General features: G+C 45.4%; 1 protein-coding gene and 1 long non-coding RNA gene across 3 annotated transcripts in view; one reads left to right on the top strand and one right to left on the bottom strand.

Moving 5' to 3' along the window:
* The window catches only part of NPC1 (NPC intracellular cholesterol transporter 1), a 46,092-nt gene extending 38,232 nt beyond the window's left edge, over positions 1–7,860 (bottom strand). Inside the window, exon 1 of one of the 2 annotated variants that reach the window (XM_086372971.1) lies at positions 7,634–7,860. In XM_086372971.1, coding sequence (XP_086229097.1) covers positions 7,634–7,690 — 57 coding nt within the window. In that variant the 5' untranslated portion in view covers positions 7,691–7,860. The remainder of the gene's footprint in view (positions 1–7,633) is intronic. The other variant, XM_086372970.1, reaches the window with a different exon arrangement.
* A 581-nt stretch (positions 7,861–8,441) lies between these two features.
* Positions 8,442–11,118, top strand: LOC147346025 (uncharacterized). Its single transcript, XR_015153822.1, has 2 exons — positions 8,442–8,562; positions 10,366–11,118. It is a non-coding gene; the product is annotated as an uncharacterized LOC147346025 (long non-coding RNA).
* The last annotated feature ends 8,662 nt before the right edge of the window (positions 11,119–19,780 follow it).

Genomic DNA, 19,780 nt, shown 5'->3' with positions numbered 1-19,780 from the left:
GGCTGCTGCCATGGTCCCGAGCCTCTCCGGGGATCTCCACCACCTGGCCCCCCTCTTGCCCACATGTTCAACCTCATCTCCACGTTGGTCCCTTCACCTGCTCCTCCCATAAAGGCAGTCCCATTTCCTTCCCCTCTCAAACCGCCCCCAACCCTCTCCAGCTGCACTTCCAACCACAACAGCTGAGATGCTCACAAGGAAACCGATCCTTCCTCCATCACCAGGCCCTCTTCAGTAGGGTTTAAAGCCCCGGGTCCTCTCCCACCAGCCTCCGGGAAGCCTCCCTGGTGCCGTCTCCCTCAACCTTGCCCTCCCTGAACCCTCCCCTGGGAGCCCACAGGCCTCCTCTGTCTACCTCACCACCTCCCTCCACCTGGTCTGTCCCCATGGGCACCACCCCCACCACCCTCACCCCACGGCACCCAGCAGCCAGCCACTGGCTAAGGGTGCCCCCATCAGCTCAACCCCACAACAGGTCTGTGAATCTGGTACTAAAATAACACCATTTCACAGATGAGGAAACCGAGGGTTACACAGGTAAAGTGACTCCTCTGAGGCCACATCTGAGAAATGGGAGAGCCAGGCCTGGCTGGTTTGGAAGCCAGAGCACTTACTCCTTATGCTGCACCGGGGTCACTCCTCTATGAACCACTGACTGGGCCGTGCTCATCTCTGCAGCCAGTCTAGAACCTAGCTGCAGTCCTAATGATCAGAATTTCCGGTCTCCAAATGGCCACAGCACTCCATCGGCCAGGACTTTATTAACAAAGACAAGGGCTGCACCTTGAGATCCCTGGAAGATTCCCTGGAATGTGAGGGCGGCAGGAGCCGACACCCAGACCAAGGGCTTGGGCACAGGCCACATACCTGTCTTCCCAGGGAACCACGTGATTTCCAAAGGCAAGGTGCCTGGGTGAGAGCTGCCTTTACTGATACAAGAACACCTGTTGCTGCTTCATACCCACACTCTCCTGAGGAAGGGCAGATCCTGCTGATACTGAAAGTCACCAAGGTTTGAGGTCTGCCAGGACTCCAACGGGGGGCTTCCCTGGTGGCTCAGACAGAAAAGAATCCGCCTGAAATGCAGGAGATCCGGGTTCAATCCCTGGGTAGGGAAGATCACCTGGAGAAGGGCACGGCAACCCACTCCAGTATTCTTGCCTGGAGAATCCCGTGGACAGAGAAGCCTGGTGGGCTTCAGTCCAAGAGGTCGCAAAGAGTCGGATACAACTGAGCAACTACACACACACACACACACACACACACACACACACACACACACACACGAGGTCGCAAAGAGTCAGATACAACTGAGCAACTACACACACACACACGAGGTCGCAAAGAGTCAGATACAACTGAGCAACTACACACACAGACACACACACACGAGGTCGCAAAGAGTCAGATACAACTGAGCAACTACACACACACACACACACAAGGTCGCAAAGAGTCAGATACAACTGAGCAACTACACACACACACACACACACACACACACACACACACACACACACACACACACAGCTCCAAGGGCACCAGACTGCATGTGAGCCCAGTGTTGGAGATGGTTGGTGGTGGCTGCACGACATGTGAAATACCTAATGTCCCTGACTGTACTTTAAAGCCGTGAACTTTATGTGTATTTTGACACAAAACAAGAGCTCAGATGTCCTTCACCACTTAAGAGAAAAGTCCAGTGGCAAGGACTGCAGAGAGCATGTTCTTGGTTATACTGAGATTAAACAGAGTAATCTGTTTAATTACATCAGTTGAAACACCATGGGTCTGAATGTCACTAACACACCCAGCGTCTCTAGTAATAAATGTTGCAAAAGCTCCACTGAGGGGGGCAGTGGGGGTGGGGTGGGGGGACAAGCCCAAAGAAGGATAATTCTTCCCAGTTCATCTCATGGGCACCCACCAGTCTCTTACAGGGTGACTCGTGACCACAAGAACTATCTTATTTAAGCATTTAAACACTTGACCAATTCCTAAAAAGTCAAAAATAAATGATCATAGATTTTAATTACAGAATACCCACCGATCACAATTATTCAGACATCACAAGTATACATGAGATAACAGAGGGCGCCCCCCTCAGCTCTCCACCCCTATCCCATTCCTCAGATTTAACAAATGTTGATGTATTGGATCGTGGTCTTCCGGGCTTTCAATTTCCCCCAAAAGGTAAACCTATATAGATGCACCTACTCAAACACAAGTGAATTAACTTTTAAATACATATTCTCAAACAATCTCGATTACCCTCCATGACTGGCTCTACTTGAACTAACTGTATTTATCCAGGTCCCCAAGGACAGACTCTAGCCCTTGTCTGCTGTTCTTTGTTTTCTCCACAGATTTCAGTCTCCCCCAGCCCCCACATCTTGGGACAGCCTCCCTTTTTACAAGCCTCACCCAAGACTCAGTGCCAACACTGAATTTAACTTTGACTCCTTTCACCTGGTATGTGAGCGGTCCTGGGGAGAGGCAGGTGGTGCTACTATTATGTCCAACTTACAGATGAGCAAACCTCAGATGTGGCCTCAGAGGTGCTCATGGGCATCCCTCCTCAATGCTCAAGTCACCAGGCGTCCTGCACCCAGAGCTCTGTACACGCCCGTTCCATAAGCTCCCCTGTGGATCCACCAGGACGAGATGGATAAACTTTTTCTTTTTTCTTTTTAATATTTATTTATTTGGGCTGCCCTGGTGGCTTAGACTGAAGAATCTGCCTGCAATGTGGGGGACCTGCGTTGGATCTCTGGGTTGGGAAGGTCCCCTGGGGAAGGGAATGGCAACCCACTCCAGTATTCTTGCCTGGACAATCCCATGGACAGAGGAGCCTGGCAGGCTACAGTCTATGGGGTCAAAAAGAGTCAGACACGACTGAGCGACTAACACACATACACACACACATACGTGTTTATTTGGCCGAACTGGGTCTTAGTTTCGGCTCATGGGATCTTTGTCGCAGCATTTGGACTCTTTAGTTTCAGTACTCGGGGTTTCCTTCCCTGACCAGGAATAGAACCCAGGCCCCCTGCATTGGGAGCACAGAGTCTTAGCCACTGGACCACCCAGGGAAACTCCTAAACTTTTCCTAAGAGAGCCAGATACCATATTAAATATGGTAGGCTTGTGAGCCCTAAGGTGTCTGTGGTACATACTCAATCTTGTCTGCTGTAACTCAAAAGTAACCACAAACAACAGGTAAAAGATGGGCATGGGTGTGTCCCAAGAAAACCATCCACAACTAATTTGCAGGCTCCTGCTCCAGGATGAAACAGAATTCATATACTTATGAGAATGGAGAAGTTGTGTATGTGGGCAGAGGTTGCAAGAGTATTTTCTTGCTGGTGTCTTGGCTCCCCTGTAAGACTGTAGAATCCTAAAGGGCAGAGCTTGGGGGTTATACTTCCTCTGAAATCTTAATATCTCATCCAGTGCTCCCTGATTCAGAAAACATCCAAACGTACACGGTGAGTTAAAGGAGGTTGACTGGATTATGTAAGAAGTGACTTCGGCTTTAACCCAGAATTTAGTACAAGGCTAGGATGTCTCTGCTTTTAAAGGTTAAGCTATATGGCTATTTCACAACATGCTCTAAAATTTAATTAATGGATATGTGACTGCATAGGGAAGCATCTTTCAATAATAATAGGAATAGCTCAGGACAGTTAAAAAAAAAAAAAAAATGCCCCAGCTGCTATGTGTCAGCAACTCTGGTAGACTCTAATTGGGAGCTCCATGAAAGCACATCTTATCACGTGGAGAAGCTCTGATCATCAGCAACAGAATCCTATACTTTAGGCTATTAAGTAACTCATGTTCAGTTGCTCACTGAACATCAACCAGGTTCTGGGCATAAAGCTGAGTGAGTTCTCCTTCCTCCCCTGGGTTCTTTATCAGACACCCTATGGAGTAGCATCGCAGACTTTTACAGGTAAGAAAACTAGAACTCAAAGAGAATTCTCCAAGGTCACCTGGCTGGTAAGTGACAAAACCAATAATGAGAACCAAGGTTTTGAATGCTAAGGTAGGCGTAGTCTCTCCCGTCCCCCCCACCATGCCCATCCCACAGCTGCTGCACTGTTTGAACTCCAGCTCGGCTTGTACACTGATGTATCCTTAGATTGTGACAACATGCCAGGGATGGGCTGGCCCGTCCACTACCATGCCCCTCCTGCTACACAGGACTGTTCACTTGCATAACTAGTGACTACCCTTTACGTACAACTCCAGGGAGCCGTCAAGTCCTGACTCACTTCCTCAGGATCCAGGACTGTCCCCAGCCCCATGCCTGTAACCTGGCCAGCCCACACAGGTGGAGCGCAGGGCCGGGTCCCTTCACCTCTGCTGATGTCCTGGATGAGGAAAGCTCCAGGCAGAATCTGGAGACACGCCCAGCTTCAGCTCTGGCGAGGGCTGGAATACCAGGGCTGGTGTGGCCAGTCAGGATAACCCAGGACAAGGGTGGAGGGGGTGGCCCGGAGAATGCTGTCCAGAGATTAAGCTTTGTATCCTTTGGAGTCAGGTAGGCAGATCAAATAAGTATGACAGGACACGTGGGGTGGTGGCTGGACTGGTCTGACTTTTACTGACACAACTCTCTGGAGTTCTGTTTTATAGCCAATCTGGGATAAACGTATCCACATAACAAATGATAATTTGTGTGAGCACCAGGCACGCCTTCAGATGGGTATTTAAGATACATTTTAGAGTTAGATGGGTTCAGCCAGTCTTCACTTTATAGATAAGCCCTGGGCTTGCAGTTTAACTGACTTGCTCGAGGTTATACTACTAGTTTGGTCTTAGATAAGCTCCAGCAACTACGAGTTTGAAAAATAATTCAATAGCCACAAGATCAAATAAAACCATGAAAGCGGATGGGGTGTATACCGTCCCCAGGTGTTTTTTTCCCCCCCTAAGGAATGTTCACACAAGGTGACAACTGAACCAAGGGTTGGGCCAGCAGGCTAAATCCACTTCTGATCTATCACTGGCTTTTGGAGAAGCCACACTGGAGCCAGGAACAGGCTGTGAAACGTTATTGGCCAAGTGGAACATCTGCTGAACTTTAAATATGAATCATCTGGTAGGCAGAGTTGTTAACCCATTTTACAGAGGAGGCAGCTGCCTTGCCCAAGACCACTCCTGGTAGAGGACGCATCAAGATCTGTACCAGGTCTTTTAATGCCAAGTCTTGTGCCAGCCTATAAATGCTTCCCCGGTGGATCAGGTGGTAAACAAACCACCTGCCATGCAGGAAACAGAGATTCGATTCCTGGGTCAGGAAGATCCCCTGGAGAAGGAAATGGCAACCTACTCCAGTATTCTTGCCTGGGAAATCCCACAGCAGAGGAGCCTGGTGGGTACAGTTCATGGGGTCTCAGAGACACAATTTAGTGACTAAACAACAACAAAACACCAAAAGCTGCTGCAGCCATTTAAATAAAGAACATTTAGAACTTCAGAGGAAAGGCATTCTAGTTGGGAATAACAATGTTATAGATGATGAAGCTTTTGAACTGGACCTTGGAAGATGGGCAGGGTTTTGACAGCACTTTGCTTATTTAGCTAGAGAGCTAACACCCTTCACAGAGCTGTGGGTGAGAAAAGCAGACAAAGCACCCGAGATCAGGTTAGAGATGGCCCACTCTAGGCTTCCGGACGGGTAATGTGTCATCCATTAACACCCTGACAAGAGTCCCTTTTAGGAACGGAAAGAGGGGAAGGGTTACCCAGGAAAGAGAGTTCTTTGTTCTGGGTGATACGACAAACACTGAAGGAATACAAAGACCTATTCAGCTAGCTGTCTTCTTTTTAACCACTTGCTAATCATCATAATAATTTTAAAAAACTCATTTCCCTTGATTACTTATGCTAGTAAAATGAGTGATCACAACATCAATCAAGGAATGGGGGAGACTGGGAAAGATAACCTACATTCGCTCCCATTTCAGAGGCTTATTCTTCAATGCTCTCAGGCTGAAAGATGAACCCATTCCTGATCTCCTTTGGAAAAATGGTTTTAATGGCTTAATTCCTACCTAGGCCTCATGATGGTCTATCTCCTGACTGTAATTTTTTAAAGTTTTTTTTTTTTTTCTCTTGAGGAACTTGGACCATAATGAGGCCTAGGTAGGAATTAAGCCATCAAAACTGTTTTTCCTAAGGAGATCAGGAATGGGTTCACCTTTCAGCCTGAGGGAGCCAATCTTAAATACAATATAAGTGTTTTCAATTCAAATTCACAAACCTTCTCAAGGGTTCCAGGAATTTTGCAAGTAACTTGTGACCAACCTCTGACCTACCCCAGAAGTCCTAGGAGGAGAGGCACTGACCGATTTCAGAGATAAGTTAAAGCTACTTAACCAGAAGCCTGCCTTTTAGATCCTGACCTAAAACCTAAAGGAAACCAAACAGCTGTATTTTCAAAGCAAATAACTGCTACCATTCTTTGAGTTTTTACTACTGTGATGAGGCCCCTCCATATACCATGTTACTTAAGAATCCCAATAATCCTATGATGTGTTGTTTATCTTCAGTAAAAGTTCGGCTTGGAAGAGTAATGAGCCCAAAGCCACAGAGCTAGCAGGTGGTCTACGGGTTGACCCCATTCCAAACCACCTTCCAAAAACCTGTTTTTCTCTGCCTCTCCTCCCCACCAGGCACCAGACATGTGCTCTTCCAGAAGCCCACGCGGCTGGCCACCCCCTATCCACCCCACCACAGGAGGCCCTTCCCAGGTCAGCCTCACCCAACCCCTGCTGAGAAGGATATAGTTCAAAGAGAGGTTTTTCTAGTGCAGGGAACCCCTTCATCAGCCTTCCCTTGTGACTCACTACACCCTCATCATAGACACGCCTATGAGTGGGCACCAGGGCTCGGGATTCCCACTGGATCTGGTTTAATCAGCACTAGATCCTTAGATATCCCCCACAACACCCAACCACACAGTTTTCAAGGAGAAAACTGTAGATACACAAATAGCAGTGAGGTGCTCACGCCCAAGGCTACCAAAGCAAGGAAAGCAGACCCAAGGAGTCAGGACTGGGAGTTCCAGGCCCATCCTCTACACCGCTAGGTTTGTGACAAGGCGAAATTCAATTAACCCCCGCACCTGCGGGCCTCCGTTCCCATGGATGTAAAGGGAGGGGATAAGAAGTAACTTGCCGTCTCTGGAAGACCAAGGTGCCGTATGTGAAGCACTCAGGTGAGTTCCGATTTGGTGCCGGACTAACCTTTATTTACCTCCCCACTCTCCTTCCTCTTTAGGGGAGAAGTCGGATCTCCTAAACAAATTTATAAAGAATTCCTGTACAAATGGCAGAATGAAGGGGGGTGGGGAGGCAGGTTAAAATGATAATCCTTTCCCTTTCTACCCATTTTCTTCCTCCCTTCTTGATCCCACATCCTAAACCCAGAAATCAGATGACCACGGATGAAATGAGCTCAAAACAGGTCAAACAGGCAGGCCCCAGCTGCCACCGTCCTCCAGACCACTGGGAAGAGGACGTGGCCGGAGAAAGGCATCGGAGTCGCGGCAGAGACCGCCGCCCTCCCCGACTCGCGGCCCCACCACGTCCCCCACAGTTTGCCCGGGTCGCCGGCGGCCACTCACCTGCGCCGGGCAGAACAGCAGCAGGAGGAGGCCGAAGGCTGGGCCGCGCACGCTCATGCTGCCGCGGCGACGGGCTGCGGATGTCGGAGAGACTCGGTTCGCAGGCTCGGCTCGGCACCCCGGGCTGTCTCCGGCTCCCGCGCCCGCGGAGGGAGGAAACCAGGCGCCGGCTGCGGCGGGATGCGCGCGCAGGTCAGGAAGGACGAAGGCGTCGTCGGCTCCTCCCACTTCTGGGTGGAACCTTCCGAGCCAAGACCCCGTCCTGGGGCGGGGCCGGAGCGGGTGAGGGCGGGGAGAAGGCGGGGAATGGGCGGGGCTAGTGGGGGCCCGGACCGCTTCTTGTCACAGCCGGTTCCCAGTCCCCTCTCTGCACTAATTCCGCCTCAGCCGCGGCGTGGGGCTAGGGACTCTGAGACCCGGGTAGAGCTGAACATTTGGAATCTGGCCTGGGAAGGATATTTCTGGGGTTGTCGCAACAGTGTGTGGTTTTGATGCTTTAACTCCTTTCTCCCCTTTTTGTCATTCCTCGATTGGAAATGGGAGGGCGAGAAGGTTTTAGCAAATCGGGGTGCGTGGGGACAGTTTTCCCAATTAAGATCCCACTTCTCAGCGGACCCAATTAGCACCCCGAGCAAGTTCTCTTTCCAAACCCAGTTACCCAAAGGAATCGGTGCCTAGGCACTTCTGGCAAAGCTGGGGGCGGCGCCACGCGGTGGCCTGACAGTGTTGTGATCGGAGAGCTGAGCGGGCGGAGCGTGGCAGTGGGCGATGCCTCAGAGCCGCCCAATCTCTGTTTTCTGTCCTCTCAGCCCACTTTTGAAAAAAGTTCTAGAACCACACCATCTGCTGGCGGAGCAGAGCATGGCAGGGAACCCGCCCGTGGGAGAAGAGCCACCCCCGCAACCACCCCCGGCAAGTTTGACGCAAAGGTGGGACCAGAGTCCGTAAGTTCTAGGTGAAGTGAAGTAACACAGAGATAAATAAGCATCTTCGTTTTCGAGCCTTATACTTTTTTTGATCTGACACTTATTTTTGTTATATGCACTTCTGGTATCATTTCCCCTCAGATTTAATTATTAAGATCACTCAAAAGCATCAGTCATTTCCATTTTGAAGTTAGGAAAATGGACGTAAGGATCCCTCCTCCCCACAGTGGAAGCCAATGTACAGTGAAAAGACTAAATACACATCTGTAGCAATGATCAAAGCCAGTGGAGGTAGGACCATGATCAGGTAATGTTCTCATCCTTATTCTACAAGGCGACTGTCCCCTTGACTGACTTTGCAGTTACCGACTTGCCTCCCCACCTCCTCAGCCTTGAAATGTACACCTGCTTGGCCGGGCACTAAACTGTAGGGATTCCCTCTGGACATTCAGCCTTGGCGATCTCCTGGCCTCATGAATCTGCTTGCCCTCAAGTGCCTGGTGTTCCCACTGACGATAACTTGGTATGCATCACGCTGCTAAGTGGCTCAGTCGTGTCCGACTCTGTGCGACCCCATGGACGGCAGCCTACCAGGCTCCTCCGTCCATGGGATTTTCCAGGCAAGAGTACTGGAGTGTGTTGCCATTGCCTTCTCCGAGGTAATCAAAATGTTGTCACTGAGCCAGATGGCAGGACCATCCTTGGGAATTTCTTAGAAATGCAAATTATGGGCCCCAGTCTGGACACCCATCCCCATGCAAACCCTAGGAGGATGAGCTCTCCAGGTGGTCCCAATTCACATTCCAATTCACGAACTACCTCTGTAATATATTTCCAAAATCTCAGTGGCTTAGTTACCCTTCCAGTACTTATGGGGGAAACCAGGCAATCAACCAACAAAAACCTTTACTAAATAATTGAATTGAGTAAAGGAAATTTCAAGCACCATATGAAATATTTCTTGGATGGGCAGAAATTTTGATACCCAGTAAATTATGTCCACTATTCACCAAAATGGACTTCCCTGGTGGCTCAGACAGTAGAGTTCACCAGCAATGCGGGAGACCTGGGTTCAATCCCTGGGTTGGGATCTGGGGGAGGGCACGGCAACCCCACTCCAGTATTCTTGCCTGGAGAATCCTCATGGACAAAGGAGCCTGGTAGGTTGAAAAGGGTCGGACATAACTGAGCGGCTAAGCACACACACACACACATACACACAGTCACCAAAATAAGAACAAAAAGATCTTTTAGCTATATACATATATTTCTAGTTCTGTATTTTGTACAGCTTTGATGATATCCAAAAGGCGATGATATATTTTAAAAATAAAGTATCTTATTTTTAAGAGAAAGTTTTTTTGCTGATAAAGCAATCCATGCTTATGGTAGCAATTTTGAAAAAATATAGGCAAGAGTTAAAAACATCATTTATAATTCCACCATTTATGATAATCTATGTCACATCATGGTGTATTTTCTCCTCTAAAAATTGTTTTAACGCATGTAAAGAAAAAAATGTTGCCTGCCACTTCAGTTCCACAAGGATTAAGCTCTTAGTCACTGCAGTCCATAACATGTGTGCTCTGAGGGCAATTTAGGATGGAAAACAACTGGAAGCATTCTGTGCATTAGATATACCAGTCACTAGGTAAGATTCGGAGAAGGCGATGGCACCCACTCCAGTACTCCTGCCTGGAAAATCCCATGGGCGGAGGGGCCTGGTGGGCTGCAGTCCATGGGGTCATGAAGAGTCGGACACCACTGAGCAACTTCACTTTCACTTTTCACTTTCATGCATTGCAGAGGGAAATGGCAACCCACTCCAGTGTTCTTGCCTGGACCAGGGACGGGGGAGCCTGGTGGGCTGCCGTCTATGGGGTCACACAGAGTCGGACACGACTGCAGCGACTTAGCAGCAGCAGCAGGTAAGATGCATGTCTAAGAGAAAATTTCAAAGACCCCAGATTCTTCCATCTTCCCGTATTTAGAAAAGCCCTAAAATCATTAACTTGAAATGTTTGTTCTTTGTGATTAGCAATGCCAACTACAAATTAGCTCATGGATGCTTAAATCAGGAGCTGAATCTAAGAGCCCAATTCTTATATCTTCTCATATCTAGAAAAGCACTAAAATCCTTCATGGTGACACTGTTCCTCATGACTAGTGAAGGCTCCCCGAGACTAACAGAAACCTTCTGGAAAAATATCTGCTTGATTGCATGTATTCCCCCTTCACCAAAAGTCACATATAAACTGACCTTTCTCCCCTGCCTCTTTGGAGCAGTTTCTCAGAGTTATCTGAGGTTATCTCCTGGGCTGTAGTCCTCATTTTACCCCCAATAAAACTTAACTTGCATCTCTCACGTTGTGCATCTTAAGTTGACAGCAGTAATCTTTTCATGCTTAATTACATGTGTTTTCCCAGCGGAAAAGTTCATGTACACAACAGGTTCTTCCCTTACCTCTTTGGAGCAGGTCCTCAGAGCTCTCTGAGAGGCCTGTCTCTCTGGCTATGGTCCTCAATAAGGTCCCTGAATAAAACTTAACTCACAACTTTTACACTGTGCATTTTTATTTCAAGTGACATGTAGTCAAAGTCCTAGGAGAGGCTTTTCGTTTGTTTGTTTAAATACTTGTCAATACCACTATCATTATAAACATCATCCAACATTGATTGCATTAAAAATAAAGGACAAAACAAGAGGGTCAATGAAATTGTTGCATGTATGCATCTTTATCAATGTGCAGAAAGATCCTCCAGAAGACATCTATGTATTTGAAAACGTGTTTGTGAGTAAAATATGTGGGCTTTTTAAACGAGTGGGGCCATATGGTATACAGTTTGCAGCTTGCTTTTTAAAAATCTTTATTTATTTATTTGGTGTGTCAGGTCTTAGTTGTGGCAGATGGGACCTTTGATCTTTGTTGGAATCTTTAGTTGCAGCATGTGGAATCTAGTTCCCTGACCAGGGATCGAACCCAGGTCCCTTGCATTAGGAGCGTGGGGTCTCAGCCACTGGACCACCAGGGAAGTCCCTGCAGCTTTTTTTTTTTTCACATTAAGCAGTATGCTTTTCTACCTCACTATTTTTACTAGTTTTACAGGATTTCATTGTGTGTATGTGACATTTCTGAAGCCAGCAGTGTGGGCCAGTCTCAGGGCAGTGCCTAAGTCAATGAAATGGAGTGTACCATCAGAAAGTATTTCAAAATAAATAACTCAAGCCTCAAATTGCATTTCTGGTACATGCCAAGTGTTTGTATGTCTGTAGTAATACTGCATAATTCACCTTTCTTTTTCTTATGCCATCTCACATTCCTGAGCTTGTCTGGATTCCACAAAGTTTTGCATGTTTCTGTGCCCTCGGCTTTCCTTGTGATACTGCATCACAGAAGCCTAAAAGCTACTGAACATTTTCCTTAGGCAGAGAGATGAGAACACTGATTCCAAACAAACTTTTCACCTAACAGATGGAAGGGGAAGGCTAGAAATAGTCTGTTAATAGTTTTTGATTCATTACATAATTTATTTAATCAATCTCCTACTGGATGTTTGGTTTGTCATTTTTCATTACTGGAAACAATAATGCAGTGAACATCATTATACCTAAATTCTTACAATCATATATAAATATAACTATTGGAAAAATTTATATATTGTTGGGTCAAAGAAAATGTGTATTTTAGTTTTGAATATTGTCAAGTTGCCCTCCAAACAGACTGCAATTTACATCTTTGCTTACAACATACAGGAGAACCTGATTCTATCTCCTTGCCAACACTTAACTTTGCTATTCTGATAGGTGAAAAATAGCATCTGTGATTTTAATTATTGTATTTCTTATTTTAAAAAAGATTTTGATGCTTTAATTTATACTTTATTAATGATATGTGAGATTAAAAACCTTTTCATACATTTATAGGCAATTTTATTTCTTTGTCCATATTCTTCATTTTTAAAAGAATATTTTCTGGTTGTGCTGTGAGGCATGTGGGATTAGTTCCCTGACTGGGGATGGAATCTGCACTCCCTGCATTGGCAGTGAAGAATCTTAACCACTGGACCACCAGGGAAGTCCCTGTATTGTTTATTTTCTATTAGTTTTTTCATATTGATTTGTAAAAACTATTAAGAAAATTGACCTGTTGGTCTAGTATATACAGTGCAGATACTTTAACTAGTTTCAGTTCAGTTCAGTTCAGTAGCTCAGTCATGTCCAACTCTTTGCAATCCCATGGATTGCAGCACGCCAGGCCTCCCTGTCCATCACCAACTCCCAGAGTTTACTCAAACTCATCTCCATTGAGTCGGTGATGCCATCCAACCATCTCATCCTCTGTTGTCCCCTTCTCCTCCTGCCTTCAATCTTTCCCAGCATCAGGGTCTTTTCAAATGAGTCAGCTCTTCGAATCAGGTGACCAAAGTATTGGAGTTTCTGCTTCAACATCAGTCCTTCCAATGAACACTCAGGACTGATCTCCTTTAGGATGGACTGGTTGGATCTCCTTGCAGTCCAAGAAAACTCTCAAGAGTCTTCTCCAACACCACAGTTCAAAAGTAACAATTCTTCAGCACTCAGCTTTCTTTATAGTCCAACTCTCACATCCATACATGACTACTGGAAAAACCATAACCTTGACGAGACGGACCTTTGTTGGCAAAGTAATATGCTGTCTAGGTTGGTCATAACTTTCCTTCCAAGGAGTAAGTGTCTTTTAATTTCATGGTTTACAAGGTTATAAAAAATTATTCTGTTTTCCTTTTGAGTTTTAATGATTTCTTGAAGATAATGATCTGCCTGGAATTGTTTTGCTGTGAACAGTGATATAAGGATCCAACTTCCCCCAGGCACCCCCCCACCACTCCAACCTCAACGCTCCTTCCCCCACCCCCTCACCCCCCACCTCTGTCGAAGAACCTCAGCAATCACATGACACCTGCTCTTCTTAAAGTCATCACTGGTTTTCGTGTTGCAGAATCAATGACAACCTATTTGTTCTCATCTCACTTGCCTTCTTAATAACATTGAGCACAGATGATCACATGTTCTTCATTAAACATTCTTTAACCCTCATTCTCCTGGGTTACCTCACTGGCTAAGCAGCCATTGCATCTCATCTTCTAGAGACTAAGGAATGTGATTTGAGCAGCATGTTCCTATTAATAAGATTTTGTTCCAATAAAATAACTTTGAGTTCTTCTAATATAGAAGCTTAGTTTTGCTGCTGCTAACTTTGAAGCTTCAAAGTAGGCAATGATTCAAGGGGGCAAAAAAAAAAAAGAAGGCCTAACTTCTGTACAGACTGCAAGCTTGCCCAGTTTCTAACTTGAAGGCTGAAATTTAATCATGAGAAATGTAGATGGAGCTGGGCCTTTTGGGTACTAGGATGCAGCTGACTTCACCTGGTGATACCTGAGACCATTCTGGATGGACTGGGTGCCTCTTCACTTTGCTTTTTTTATTCATTTCTTGCTGCCACCTCCGCTACCTACCCAACCCCTTCACCTACGCACCTTCCCCCATCCCCCGCCCCCGCCGCCGCACCCCACCCCATTGTGTCAGTCAGCTTGGGCTGTCTGAACAAAATATCATGGACTGAACGGCTTAAATGTCAGTAATTTTTATCCCACGGTAATGGAGACAGAGAAGTCTGAGATCAAGCTGCCAGTCAGTTCGGTTTCTGGTGAGTCCCCACTTCCTGACTTACAGACGCTGGCTTCTCAATGTGTGCTCATGTGCTCTTTCCTTGGTGTGTGTGTGTGGAGAGAGAGATCTCTCTTCCTCTTATATAAAGTCACAAATCCTATTGGGTTAAGGCCACACCCTTAGGACCATTGTTGTTGTTTTTCAGTCACTAAGTCATGATTCTCTGATTCTTTTCGACCCCAGGCCCACCAGGCCTCCCTGCCCCTCACCATCTCCCAGAGTTTGCCCAAGTTCAAGTCCACTGAATTAGTAATGCTATCCAACCATCTCATACTCTGCTGCCCTCTTCTCCTTTTGACCATATTCAACCTTAATTATTAAAACTTCTTTATAGCCCTAGGGGCTTCCCTGGTGGCTCAGCAATAAAGAATCTGCCTGCAATGCAGGAGACGCAGGCTTGATCCCTGGGTTAGGAAGATTTCCTGAAGGAGGAAATGGCAATCTGCTCCAGTATTTCTGCCTGAGAAATCCCATGGACAGAGGAGCCTGGTGGGCTGCAGTCCATGGGCTCTCAAAAGAGTCGGACACAGCCACTAAACAGCAACAACAAACAAAAAGCCCTGTCTCTAAATAGTTACTTGGGGGTTAGGAATTTGTCAATGTAGGAATTTGGGGAAGGGGGACACAATTCAGTTCATTGCATCCCTCTTTGTGCTCAGGGCTGCTTGATGTCTTTTGTGGGCTCTAAGCACCTTTGCCTTTGGGGATCCCTCCTTCCTTAAAAAAATAAACCAAACACTTAAAATTCCACGTTGGTATACAGATGGATATAATCCAAGCTGACTGAATTATTATATATTTATTATTATTATATTTTTCTTCTGATTTTAAAATAAATTGCTATTAAACATTTTCATGAGACCTTAGAAATGTCAGGGGCCCTAGGCACTAGGCCTACTTGGCTTAATGGAGACACTGTAGACACTTTTGTAGACACTGTAAATTTTGCTAACAGACTGCCCCCAAAAAGATCCAGGAAGAGCAACTACAGCTGACTCTAAAAGAACCATCTTATAGATGATTGGAGAGTGACCAGTTCAACACAGGGAACATGAGTAGGTGACCAGCTCACACCTGACTCCCTCTGTCAATCTACACATTGCAAACACATTTTGGTAAACTATAGGAAACCTTGAGTTAAAGCTTCTGCAAAACCCTTAGGGAGTTTTAGGTTGAGTGTTTTTGAGAGCCTCCTTTTGGTAAAAGACTTTTTTTATTTTTTATTAATATATAATACACATGTAAAATCTATAAAACTTACATGTACAGTTCAATAAGTTCTTACATACTATATATTTATATTATGTTATCTATTACTTGATAACAAATTATCCTAAAACATAGTGGATGATAAGAACAAACATTTATTAGATTAGATTTTCTGCCAGCCAGGGCTTTGTGTGGTTCTGGGTGGTTTTGGCTCATGAGTCTGTGGTCAAGATGTCAGCCAGGCTACCATCATCTGAAGGCTTGACTGGGGCTGGAATATTTGCTTCCAAGATGCTGCTGGCAGGAGGCCTCGGTTCCACTCCACACGGCTCAGGGCTGCTCATCTGTCTTCAAGACCAGGGAACCGGCTTCCTCTAGAACAAGTGATCCAAGAAAGAGCAAGGTAGAACCTTTATGGTAGCATGCCATTCTTTTTTTTTTTTTTCCTTTTTTTGCCACTAGTTTGACTTCTATCATCATAAATTGCTTTTGCTGTTCTTGAACTTCAAACAAATTGAGTCATCGTTTGTGTCTGGTTTCTTTCACTAAACATTATGTCTGCAAGACTCATCCACATCACTTATAGCAATAGTTCATCTTTTTTTTGTTGTTTTTATCATTGGATCATATTCCATGGTATAAAAATACCATGGCAGACATTTGAGTTGTTTCCAGGTTGGGCTATTATAGAGTTGCTATGAACATTCTTATGCAGGTCATTTCTTTGAAATATGCCCTCAATTCTTTGGAGCTCTGCAATAAACTTTTAAAACTCCATATTTAAGCTGAATTTTACAGACATCTTCATTTAAAACGGCTTAGGCTACAACTCATGACTTTAGTGTCAGTGGTTTATGAGAGTTCAGGAGTGGGGTATTGTTGGTCAAACTTATGGTAAAGTATTACTCACCACACTAAGGATATTTGAATTGGTGATTAATCCAGTCATGGGTTGCAGTGTAGCTTAGGCTCATTAGTGTGGAGGCAACTTGAATTTGGCCATTAGTATTTTCCTAATTTGTCACAAAATACTTCACATAAGATTCAGTCACATAATACAGTTTCTTTCCCCTGGGATGGCTTTAGGTCTTATCTTTGCTAAAATAGGAAGACTAACTCTTGTAAATGGCAGACTTTCTAAGGCTATTCTTAAAAGTTTAACTGCAAGAAATAGGAACAATAGCAGCGTTTCCTTCCTTAAAAATTAGAAGGTTCAGTTCTAGTGAGGGAGAGAAGAAATCAAAGATGGGAGAAGTCATGCTTTCTGTTGCCAGAGCTAAAGCTGACAAGGCATCTTAAAACTGAGGATCTCACGAATTCCCTGGTGGTCCAGCGATTAGGATTCAGCGCTTTCACTGCCTGGTCAGAGAACTAAGATCCCACAGACCTCACGACACAGCCAAAAAAAAACCAAAAAGATTTTTAATTAACTTCCTTCAATTGTTTTAATATGACTTCACTCATATTTTTAAATTATCTTAAAATATTGCCAAAAAATAAGAATAAAACACCAGAAAAAGATTCTAAGACTTTTCAGGCCCACTAGTTCATGGGGTTGCAAAGAGCTGGACACGACTGAGTGACTGAACTGAACTGAAGTGAGTGCATAAATTATTTGACTGAGGACTAAGTATGGTCAGAGAGCTTGGAGAAAACACCTCAATGAGTCCCACTGATTTACCTCATTGCATTTAGTAGGTTAAACAGCAAAAAGAGACAGGCAAGGCCCTCAGTCAGAGGAATGGGAAACAAATTATTCCAAACTTGCCCAGAGAGCATAGAACTTGGTTTTGGCCTATTGTGTTTCAATTTTGGTTTTCTCTGTGTTCGAAGCACAGGTAAGTACATGGGTGTGAGCTGATGAGGGGAAAAGACATGAAAAATCATCACACTGTGTGACTCTGTTCATAGCTGGGCTTCAACATGGTTCTATGCACTCATTTTTTAGCATCTTCTCATAGTGATATAAAACTTACTAAGACCAACTGACCAGCATAGATAATCACAGACACCACACAGATCATGCACAAAATTCTTTCTTGGTGATAAGCAGAGGAGATGCATTCCCATGGCAATCAACAACTCCTAGAAAGTGTTGTGTGCTCAGTTGCTCAGTCATACCCAATTCTTTGTGGACTGTAGCCTGCCAGTCTCCTCTGCCCATGGGATTCTCCAGGCAAGAATACTGGAGTGGGTTCATTTCCTCCTCCAGGGGATCTTCCTGACTTAGAGATCGACCCCACATCCCTTGCATCTCCTGCATTGGCAGGTGGATTCTTTACCACTAGCACCACCTGGGAAGCCCTAGAAAGTGTTAGGAAGGCAACACAGTTGTACCAACGGAACTAGAATCAGGTCAGCCACTTATCATTAGCTCCAGGTCCTAACCAGACACCACGCTTTTCCTCTCCAGTGTAGGGCCTGAGTTCTTTGATGACTGAACAAGCTCACCAAGGGCAAGCCTGTGCAGCACAAGAGGTCTGCAATTGTTAGCCCTTGTTTCAAGGCCACACTACTTTCTTTTTCTTTTTTTTTTAAGGTTGCTCCACACAGCACCAGGGATCTTAGTTACCTGACCAGGGATTGAACCCGTGCCCCCTGTCTTGGGAGCATGGAGTCTTAACCACTGGACTCCCCAGGAAGTCCCACGGTCACACTTCTTCATGAGGTTTGTTGCCTGCTCTCCTCTCCTTGGGACTTTTTCCTCCCACTATCCACCTTTCACTTCCCGCTCCTGTCTATTTCATCTCATCTCCTTTGCTGATTCCCTTCTCTCATCTATTTCCTCACACCAGAGTCTTTCTGGGGACTTCATCTGTCCTGTGACTGTGACCATCACCTCTACATAGATGATGCCCAGATTTGGAAGAGTCTTGTCCTAAACGTTAAGCAGCTACTTCCAGCTGCCTTCTGGAATCGAATTCGTACATTCTTCAAACTGAACATGTCCAGACTTCCTCTCGCTCTGTCCCCATCTTAGCTCTGCTGTTCTTCTCTATTTCCTGGCACAATTACTAGCACCGCCCACCACATAAACCTTGAGTGTGGAGTTAGCCCACAGACCTGAGACTGCTCTCTATAGAAAGTCTTGCTCACAAGGTTGGCCACGGGCAGGCCACTGGACTCTTGGCAGGCAAATAGTTCTTTACACAGATATGAAACTTTCCCTAAGTGATGATGGCTCACTGTGCCCACACTGATTGCTCAAACAATGGGGCTCATGCTAAATGCCTGGTTTCTTCCTGGCAGCTTGGAATTCTGGTAGATACTAGGCAGAGGGTACCTATATGACCAGCTCCCAGTTAAAAGCCTGAGTGAGTCTCTCATGAGCTTGCTTATCAGCAGATAACACATCATAATGTTGCCCTAAGTCTTTGCTAGAGGAGAGGACTCTTGGAAGCTTTAATCTGGATTTCTCTATATCTCCATTTCATTCTCTTTCCCCTTTCTAGTTTTGCTTTATATCAATTTCACTGTAATTTTAGCCATGAATATGACCATACTGTGAGCCCTGTGAGTCTTCCTAGCAAATTGCCAAAGATCACTGGGAGTGATCTTAGGGTTCCCTGATGCACCTTAGTATAATTCCTGACTCTTCTTTCTTTTCCTCACCCTCTCTGTTCAGTTAATCACCTAATTATCATTAGCTCTACCTCTAAATATTAAAAATAAAAAATGTCCCATATTCTCCACCTTCACTGCCTAGATGTTACAACCATGACTCCATCTGGGCATCAATCTCCCTGCTTTCCCCCACTATAAAAGTAAAACCCAAAGATTGGGGGACAGCAGTAAGCTGATGCTATGAGGGAGGTTATTTCTTGTTTAAAAAAATTTTTTTTGAACTGAGTAAATTTGAAGACCTAATTGGCCTTATTCAAGGATTCATGGGAATTCCCTGGCAGTCCAGTGGTTAGGACTCTGTCTTTCCACTGCAAGGGGCATGGGTGCGATCCCTGGTCGGGGAACAAAGATACTTCAATTACCATGGTGCAGCCAAAATAATAATAATAAAGGATTCACGAATTGGGCAACATTCCACCTAACAAGTAGGAAGAAGCTTTAGGAGCTGTACAGAAGGGAAGGCTTTCATAGATAGAAAGGGGGTGGGACAGGGAAGTCATAAAAAAGAAAAAAGGTTACCATATTTCAGACAAAGTCACCGTTCTTTGGAAGAAGGGTGGGGAATCTATCAATGTATCATGCAGTTGCTCTCATAGGAGCTGATGTGGTCATTCCAGATTGACTGGTTAAAGTTCATACTCCTGAGAGTAGCTGAAATTGAAATTAAATCTTAAAGCA

The sequence above is a fragment of the Bos grunniens genome, chromosome 24 (genome assembly GCF_055505025.1).
Source record: "Bos grunniens cultivar Pamir isolate PY7600 chromosome 24, Bosgru_T2T1.0, whole genome shotgun sequence".
Taxonomy (NCBI): Eukaryota; Metazoa; Chordata; class Mammalia; order Artiodactyla; family Bovidae; genus Bos; species Bos grunniens.
Note: the sequence above shows the minus strand (reverse complement) of the source record. Positions and strands in the feature narration are given on the sequence as shown.